The sequence below is a fragment of the Chiloscyllium plagiosum genome, chromosome 1 (assembly GCF_004010195.1).
Source record: "Chiloscyllium plagiosum isolate BGI_BamShark_2017 chromosome 1, ASM401019v2, whole genome shotgun sequence".
NCBI classification, from domain to species: domain Eukaryota; kingdom Metazoa; phylum Chordata; class Chondrichthyes; order Orectolobiformes; family Hemiscylliidae; genus Chiloscyllium; species Chiloscyllium plagiosum.
The window spans coordinates 153,680,495-153,690,512 of NC_057710.1; the positions used below are offsets into that span (position 1 = coordinate 153,680,495).

At 40.0% G+C, this 10,018-nt stretch overlaps 1 protein-coding gene across 4 annotated transcripts in view; it reads right to left on the reverse strand.

Annotated features, from left to right (window-relative positions):
* Positions 1-10,018, reverse strand: part of sh3d19 (SH3 domain containing 19) — a 144,195-nt gene that overhangs the window by 11,070 nt on the left and 123,107 nt on the right. For all 4 annotated transcript variants that reach the window (XM_043699673.1, XM_043699663.1, XM_043699654.1 and 1 more), the window contains 3 exons: positions 8,681-8,756; positions 6,773-6,903; positions 3,454-3,527 (listed from right to left, as the gene is read on the reverse strand). In XM_043699673.1, the coding sequence (XP_043555608.1) occupies positions 3,454-3,527; positions 6,773-6,903; positions 8,681-8,756 (281 nt within the window). The remainder of the gene's footprint in view (positions 1-3,453; positions 3,528-6,772; positions 6,904-8,680; positions 8,757-10,018) is intronic.

Here is a 10,018-nt window from a genome sequence, read left to right on the forward strand (position 1 = left end):
AAGTAAACAATTAACAAAAGTAAAAGAAATACAACAAACAAAACCAGCACAAACTCCCTTCACAAACAATGTATCACCTCCCATTTCTCTTTAAATCATTACATCCACATTTATCACAGCCTGGCAACCCTGAATATAGTACAGGGAGACAATCCTTTATCCGAAATCGTTGGGGCCAGCTGTTTTTCGGAATTCGGAATTTTTCTGATTTTGGAACAAATGTAGCGTCCCCTGTAGGGTCCAAGGCAGCACCCCATAATCAAACATCAATACCGCAGCAAACTCTCACAATAAGTGGGATAAATAAAGACTAGAAATACTACCATAGCTTATTTAGAATAATATACTGATAAATAAAATACATAGACCATAAATACTCAAGGACATTTTATTTCCAGAAAAAACATTCCAAGAAAAACATTTGGTAAACCTTAAACATACACAGCTTCAGCAGTATGGCAGGTGGCTTCTTCAAGTGTCATCTGTCTCATTAACATCGGTTTCTGTCTAAGCCATCTCTCTTTAATTGAGTAGATTGCCATAATCTCTTGCTCACTGATAAATGAATGTTGTTCACGGCCAGCAATTAACTGATCACATTTTCACCATACCATCTATGGAGACTTTCTCCAACAGTGTCCCCTAAGAAGTTGAAGTAGTAGCAGTAGTCATCATCGTCATCATCATCACTGCTATCCTCACACTTAGCTGTATTTAAAACCATTTCAGCAATCTTCCCATTGCTCAAGGGATGCACCACAGGTACATTATTGCCAATGTTCAGCATTTCTTCCATGTCAGCTTCCTGTAATTTACTTACACTTTAGTCCGATAAACTTTGTGCATAACTTACAAGGTTTGCTAGCATCTTTTTCTCTTCAGTGACACAAAATCCTTCAAAGTCTTCATCTACATGTTCATTTACATCAAACATCGTTGAAGGCCAGAATCTGTGCCAAGCATTATTAATGCCGATTTATCAACATCCTTCCAAGCATTAGCAACTGCGTAAGTGGCATCCCTAACACTAAACTCTTTCAGGAAGCCTTGGATTCCTACCCCTCTGTTGACTGTAGCGAGCATAGAGTTTAAAAATTAGTCTTTATACTTGCCCTTCACGGAGCGCAAAATTCCTTGGTCACAAGGCTGCAATACAGATGTCACATTAGGGGGCAAGTATATGCCAAAAACATTACTTTTCACAAGAAGTTCGGCAGGGGGATGTGTGGAGCAGTTGTCCAGGAACAATAACATTTTAGAGTTTTCTTCCAGTCCAGCTTGCCTGCAATGAGCTCGTGCCACTGGTACAAAGTGTTTACCGAACTAGGCAAAACATATTTCCTCAGGTTACCCATGCTTTCCTGTTTGTATAATAACGCACAGGTAAATGTTCACCTTTCAGACATCTCAATGTTTGCTTTTCCCAATCACTGCCAATTTCACCTTGTGTGTGTGCCTGCAGCATTGGCACACCCAAGAAAAGTTAACCTGTCCTTAGTTTCCTTAAAACCTGTTGGTGCTCTCTCATCAGCCGTTGCTAATGTTTTTCCCGGGACATAGGGCCAGTAGAGAGCTGTTTCATCAGCTTTGTAAATTTGTTCAGGACTAAGGCTTTGTTCAGATATTATCTTGGTAAATTCATCAATATAATTTTCAGCTGCTTCATGGTCAGCAGAAGACTCCACCACAGAGTTTCAGGTATTTCACAGCATTACGCTTCGGAAATATCTGCAGCCAACCTTCGGAATATTGACATTTGCCTTCAATGTTCAGTTCTTTATGATATCTTCGAGCTTGTTTCATGACCATCAAACCAGTCAGTGGCACACAATCTCTTTTTTGTTGTTGAATCCACTCCATCAACGCACGGTTAAGATCTTCAGTTTTTTGCCCTACGCAGCGTTTTCCTATTTTTCATTAGTTTACGGTCATCACTGTCACCATTAAACTTCAGTAACTTGTCTTTCTGTTTCTTCAAATCATAGACAGTGGTAGTTCCGACACCATATTCTTCAGTAAGATGCTGCGCAGACACACCATGATCGAGCTTCTGTAATAACTCCACTTTCTGCATTACTGATAACGTCAGATGCTTCCTTTTTTCTTTATTATTGTTAGGCATAGCTGTACCTGCAGCTCCTTTTGGCATTTTCACAGTGAAATTAAACCAATAAACACGGTGAAAAAGATACATAATTGACACCTGCCAGTGCTGGGCCACACTGCCACGTGGGTTGAGTGGGTGTGGTCTTCAACCACCATATAAACCATGTTATGCAGGCAGGACTGACGCTCCACATTCCATGAAAACACGTCAGATTTCAAAGCTTTTCAGATTTTGGAACTTTGGATAAAGGATTGTCTACCTGTATCATAAATGTTTATCAATGGCTGGAGTAGATCTTGACTAAATGGTTAAATTACATCCATTGTGCCATATAAGAAGATGGTAAAGAAATTCCTAGAAACATACACTGTGCATTAGAAGATTGAAAAAAAAGTGATTTCTGCCCATAATCATGAGGCTTCACACTCCAAATTCCACTGAAATGGACACAAATATATTTTGGGCTTCAGTACCCTTTTTCTAAATAAAACATATCATTATGGCAAACAAGATTTTGATTTTGCTTTCTCCAATGGGCCAGTTGTGAAACCAGCTATTCTTTAACGTTGAGTTTAGAAAATCATTTAATTTCAGCAATATCACATTTGAGTTCACAGAATTATCCTCACTAGAAATGGTCACTGGATAATACTGGGTACCAGCACAATTCAGCTTGTTTATCTCCTTCCTGGCCCAGGTCAGTTAACAGCACAAACTAAAGGCTGGAAATGGACTAGCCAACTGGTGTGCACCACTCAGTGCAAACAACACAATGGATTTCCTCTCTGATCATGTATTCTGGGATTGTAGTTAAAGATAATCATTAGTTTAAACAAGTTTTGGTTCAATCTGAGTTGAGAAAATTAATGACTTGGTGTAAGATTACACAGATTTAAGCATGACAGAGATTAATTAAGCCATACATAATTTCAGTAATGTGATAATTAAACATTCTGGTTGAATGGCTCAATAGTGATACTATCTATATTCACTCAATCCATATCAATGTATATCATTCCCACTAGCCTTGGCAGCACTAACCCTAATCCCAGAGTTAGTTTCACACTACAGGGAGAATAACAATAGTGCTCTTTACAAAACTAGTTGAAAATTGAATTAAGTGATCTAAAACACAATTCCATTTGAGACAAATAACACAACTAATTGATATGAATGTAATAGATTGCACTTGGTTGGGTGGAAAATAAAACAGCAATAAATAAAATATTTTCATCGTAGTAAAATAAGAAAAGCATTCAATTTAGAGGGGAACTCATGATCAAGGTTCACTTAAGAGACTGAATAACGAATCAGTGTTTCAGAGTTCTTAGAACGGTTAGGTTTACCTGAGAAGTGAAGTTGAGGTACATGCAGCCTTCTTCCCACTGCTCTCCTGAGACTCACTCTTCTGAAGGTCAACCTATCAAAGGGAAATCAGACAGATTACCTGCACTTCCAAAAAAAACTCAAGACACACACATTAACAATGGAAATTTCACAACATTCAATGGCTCCTCCATTGTCGAGGATTCCTTTCACTGATTTCCTCATATTGGGAGTTCCCGATCTGAGGATTATTGTTGAGATAGATTCCTTAAGAGATGAATAGAATATTGTGGATAGTATAATTGATTTTCTTCACTGTTACGCAAAGCCACCCCATCCCTCCCACCTGACCCTTCTTTGAACTTTTTCTAGGTGACTGAACTAGTACAGGGTCATAAGAAATAGGAGCAGGGCTAGGCCATTTGTTTCATCAAGCCTGTCCTGCTATTTTTTAAGGTCATGGCTCTCTGCCCAGGCCTCAACTCCACTTTCATGACAGCTCCCCTTAGCCCTCAATTTCTTGGTAGTTCAAAAAGTCTATCAATCTCCTGTTTAAATACTTCCAGTGACTGAGCTTCACAACTCTCCATGGTAATGAATGTTAGACATTCACTACTCTCTGGGAAGAAATTTCGTCGCTTCTCATCTTTACATGAGTGCCCCCTTATTTTGTAACTATGTTCCCAAGTCTGATATGACAGCCCAGGAATCAGCATTGGGTGAATGTCTAGAATAAAGAAGTTGAACCTGAATCCACACTAATACACCACCCTGATATAGTGACGGCCGAGTTTGCAACTACTTGAATGTGGCACCTTATATAATATTTTGAGAAATCCAGATATGTATTTACCAGTTCCCCTTTATCAGCTCCAATGGTAGCATATCCTCCTTAAAAATGAGGAGCAAAACCGTGCACATTATTCCAGTGCAGCCTCACCAAAACCCTGTATATTTGCAACAAGACTTGCCGATATTTAAATCCAACCCCCATAATAAAAGTCAAAATTCCAATTCTCTTTTTAATTACTTCCTGCACCTTGCATGCCAACTTTTTGAGTTTCATGCATAAGAACACCCAGATCCCACTGTGTTGTACATTTTCCAAATCTCTCTCCATTTAATTAATCGGTACAAAGAATTGAAAGGCAAAGCAATCACCCTCACATTTTCCTACATTAAACTCTATCTGCCAAGTTTTTTGCCCAATCACTCAACCTGTCTCAATCCCCTTGCAGGATCTTTATTTCCTAATTAAACACACCTCCTCACCTATTTTGTATCATCAGCAAATTTGGATGTACCTCTGTCCCCTCCTCCAAGTCATTAATAGAGATAGTAAATTAATGAAGTCCTCGGACTGATCCTTGTGGCACTCCACCAGTTAAGTCTTTCCAACCTGAAAAAGACCCATTAATCTTGACTCTCTGCCTTCTGTATGTTAACTGATCCTGAATTCGATCCTGAATTCACGCTAATACATTACCCCAATAACGTGCGCTCCTCACTTGCACAATAAACTTTACGTGGCACCTTATCAAATACTTTGGGAAATCCCAATACATATTCACCAGTTCCCCTTTATCACCTCTGCTTGTCGTATCCTTAAAGAATTCTGGAAAGTCTGTCAAACATGTTTTCCCCTTCACAGGATCTTGTTTCAGGAGGCAGTAGTTATTAACAGTACCTAGCCGTGAAAGTTTGAACCTTATTAGCCACTGGCACTCTCACGTTGGAACAGAGGACTATCTGGCAGTAACCATGTTGGGTGGGTGGGTCAGGGGCTTGGCTCCTTCCAGTTTGTGCACTAGCATCAATTCGGCTCAGGAGACCATTTAGCCCACAAAGTCCAATCCTACATTATGTACTGCGATCCAGTCAATTGCATTCTCCTGTTCTATTTCTGTAGTCCTGCAAGCTTAGTTCAAGCAAGTGCATACCAAATTTTCTTTTGAAGTTACTGATAAACTCCACTTCCACCATCCTCATGGGCACCAATTCCATGGCGTTACAACGTGCCGGGTAAACATTCTTCTCACTCCCTTCCTGCATCTTTCCAAAACCTTAAGGCTCTGTCTGGTCACAACTTTTCTTTGTCAACCTGTCATAACCCTGTGCACCTTGACCTGCTTTGTCCCAAGGGCTTCTCCATTCTAATGTTAGAACTATCTTGTTAAATCTCCAGTGCAGCCTTACAAGGATCATCCCAACCTTCCTAGTGTGGTGACTAGAACTGAACACAACAAAGTTGTGGCCAAAGTCTATCCCTACCTCCCGCCCAAATACATTGCCTGATACTTCTCTGTATTAAATTGCATCTGTTACTTGTTTGCCTATTCTGCCAACCCATTATGTTATGTTGTAGCTGATTGATATCAATCTGTTTACCATGCCTTTATGCTTGGTCACTCCTTATATACTGTCATGGACAGTTACATCAGCGACAGGTAGACTGTTGAGGTCAAGTACGTTTTCCCCTTATTCCCTCACTATGTGCCATTGACCCTATCTAGCAGCTATGTCCTTTCGGATTTAGCTACCTTATTCAGTGATGGTGCTCCTGAGACACTATTAACAATGGACATTGAACGCTTCCACTTAGAATACACTTTGTACTCAAAGTACTTCCTCCAAGTGGTGTTTGACATGGAAGAAAGTGGTCGTCAGCAGGAAGCTTTCCTTGCCCATTTTTGACCTGAACCATAAGACTTCATGGGGTCTGGAATCAATGTTGATGACTCCCAGAGCAACTACCTCTTGACTGTCTATCACAGTGTCACCACTTCTTGAGGTACACCACTTCCAGCGGTACAAGACATCTCCAGGGATGCGTCCAGGACATTGTAAGGGATGATTCCTTGACTAACCTGTGGGACAACCCTCCTGAATTTGGTACAAACCCATAGATGATAGCAAGGAGGACTTTGCAGGGTCGACAAAGTTAGATTTGCCATTTTCACTGCTGGTGCCGAGGTCGATGCTGGGTGGTCAGATCTTGTTTCCTTCCTTTCTTCAGACTTCCGCAAGTGGGGAGCTAAGAGTCAACCATATTGCCTGAATTGGTTGCCAAGCCAGCCTCAGATCCTGGGGAAACCCAGTGTTTATTTCAGAGGATTACAAATCACTTGCCCTTGGTTTACTGTCTGCACTTGGAAGGTTACTCAGGATACAGACAATCATTTTTTCCCATGGGATTGTACTTCAGTATGACTTGTCAGCTTCAGAAAAAGAGATGCGAGGAAAGAAGCTGAAAACTATGGAAGAGAAATCAAAGAAGCAGATTTATCAAAAATCAAGATTAACATTTGTAATCGAGGTAAATATCAACCAACAACTTACAATAACTTTGACAAAGTTTGCAGGAAAAATCCCAGTATGTCCCTTGCATTTCCCACTGTACCAATCTTTGTCCAGTTTTTCCATCAAGAACACGGTATCTCCTGACTTTAGATTCAATTCGTCATTTTGATCTGAGAAAACAAACAGGTCTGATTATTGTTTCAGCCTGTGCCCATCTCCGGTACATGTGAAACACAGTCAGTCAGTCTCTTAAGCAAAGGTAGCCAATACATCAATCAAGAATGACTGGTAGCTTGCATTAAGCTTTGGAAAATAACCAATAGATTACATGTTTCAAGTCATTTGATTACTTTCACACCAGAAGCTAGTGACTAATTTGTCAGAATCACGCTGCCAACCCCAAACCCCAGAGCTGGCAATGGAAGGTGGTCACCACCCACTGGCAGTGGCAGCAATGAGGGCACCAAGAGGAGGAACTGGTCAAGAAAGAATCTGGCCAGGAGGCAGCAAGATGGAACCACCATCACTACCAGAGGTTGGAGAAAGATCTCCATGGGAACCAGATCTGGACAGCTGCTTTGGAGAGCCTGGAAAGTGGCCAATGTGCAAGTACCAGGCATTGAGCTACCCAGAGGCAGGAAGCTCAGATACAACTAAGAGGTGATGGCAGTCCCAAGAGTCTGGGAGATGGTGAAGGTGACAAACCAGATGAAACAAACCGAGCTGGAAAAAACACTAGTTTATCAGCTCTATCCCTTCCTGCTTTGCTGCTGAAGTCATGTTGCAAGTTTGCTTCATAGTTAGCTAAACTGTGGCAGGAAAAACAATCTACCCTCATCGACATCATGAACGCAGAGAATGAAAAGGCACAAGTTGTACTATTTCCAAAAGAGTGGCCAAACCATTGTTTGTTTACAAGTGTGAAAGAAAAATATGTCTATGTCTGTTTAATCTGTTGCTTGTGATATTTTTTATCAATCAGAAGTAGCTCTTATTAAGAAAAAGATTGGCAACCCCTTCTATAAAGACTAATTGACAGTGCGCACTCATTACACACTTACTTCATTTTTGAACATAAATTTTATAGGTCCATTTAGTTAATTTTACACTCAAAGTTCAAGATCCAGTTTAAATTAAGACCAAAGTTTGGATATGTCAACATGAATGTAGCAGTGTACAGATTATTTTTAATATATCTACTGGTTAATTCCTCAAATCAATACAATCCCTTGAGTAAAACAGAACCCAAGTATTGTATTCCAATGAAGCAGGAAACAAGAGGAGATACTTAAAGAGGTGCATGGGTACAGGGCCAGGAGTAGATGGTTCACATTATTGCTAGCCCATGGAAACTACTGTGGCTCAGGAGCAGTGGACAATCCAGCACTCTCTCACAAAAAAAAGAGAAAAGTTTATCAGGTGTTCACTGTGGCTCTTACTAACTGTCAATGTGTGCTGTAAGCCAGAAGGATTAACACCAGAAAAACAAAGTTAGGTAACAGATCTCATCTACAGTCTTCTTTTAAGCAGGCTACAAAATATACATAATAATCCAATAATGTTCTGAGCTGAAAATGATGGTTTCCCCTGCCCAAAAGCAGTTCCTTTCTGTTCCTTGTCTGACACATTCACAGTATGAATACAGTACAATGTTAGGAGTGCAGGTTCTTATTCAGCTGAGTAATGGAAGGGTCTTTCCCTGTACCTCAATTATTGTGTTATTATAACAATTTCTAGAATTTATTCTCTTTGCATAAAATCACGTCAACTTTACAACTACATAAGACCATTTAGCAAAATAAAAATAAATGCCACCCTAGGTATTTAGCAGATTAACAAGGTCAAGAATAATAAAAGCTGAAATATTACATAGTGCATGAAAATTAGCTAAAATATTTTAATGAAGGTGCAGAATTTTCCTTTCCCCAGAACTAAAGAATCTCTTACCTGCTGTGAAGTCATGCAGCACTATAGCATGGGGAGCACTGTTTTCTCCAAGCTGCTGTTCAGAAGAGAAGAGTTTCTAAGAAACCAGAACACACAAAATGGAAATTCAGACCATTAAATCTGTGTTCACTCTTTTGAAGAGCAATCCAGTGAATCAGGCCAACTCCCTTACTTTTTTCCATATCCTGCAATTCTTTTTGTTATCCTATCCAATTCCTTTTATGAATGCTCCAACTGGATTTGTATCCAGTACACTGTCACGTTGTGCTCTCCAAATCCTAACCACTGGCAGTCTGAAATTTTCTTTTCATGTCATCTCTGGTTCTTTTGCTAATCAGGTTCATTTCATGCCTTCAGCCAATGAAAACAGAATCGAAACCTTTTATGCCTTACAGCTTTATCAAATCTCGTCTTTTCTGCTCTGGGGGAAATAACATCAGCTGCTCCAGTCTACCCATGTCATTGCAAATTCTCGTCCTAATAAAATCTCTTTCATACACCCATCAAAACCTTCACATTCTTCTGAAAGTGTGGTGTACAGAATTGAGTGCAAATAGCAGGTTTCCTTTCTTTAAGGACACAGATACAAGCTGGGGCCAAGCTACTGATGTTTAGAGATATATTTTCAGCAAAACATCCTGGCTTTTCTAATCTATGCCTTAATTTAGAAAGTGCAGGCTCCCATCTAGTTTGTTAACCTTTCCTTCATGGATTTTTGTGCAAACACTCTGAGGACTTTTCGTTCTTGCATCCCCTTTAAGTTATACCCATGAGTTAGTGTCGCCTCCTCAGTCAAAATGAATGACTTAACATTTCATCTGTAAAGGCATAACTATTTCACCAGCCTCTGTCCTCCTGACGTGTATTGGTAACTTGCTCACTTTTTCATGTCATCCACACATTTTGGAGTTCTGTCCTCTACCTCTGAGTCGAATCAATGTACACCAAGAACTGCAGTGCCCCTAATGGTGAACCCAGGGCAATGCCACCATGCGCATCGCTCCAGTTTCAAAAAATCCATTCACCACAACTCTGTCTTCTGATCCTTAAGCAACTTAGCCAAATCATGTTGTTATTACTCCTTCCTTTTTCAAGTTTAGTGTAACTGGTATGTCTTGGAAGTCTGCTGAATGGATGTTATGGCAGTGAATCTTTGTTTCAATTTGGAAAGTTAGTTGAATAGTCAGACACAAATAGTGCAGGGCGCCACCTGATAAATAAACCTGATACACATACAGCAGGATACAATAAACTACTTTCAGGACAGGTCTAAAAATGATTAGATTAGATTAGATTACTTACAGTGTGGAAACAGGCCCTTCAGCCCAACAAGTCCAC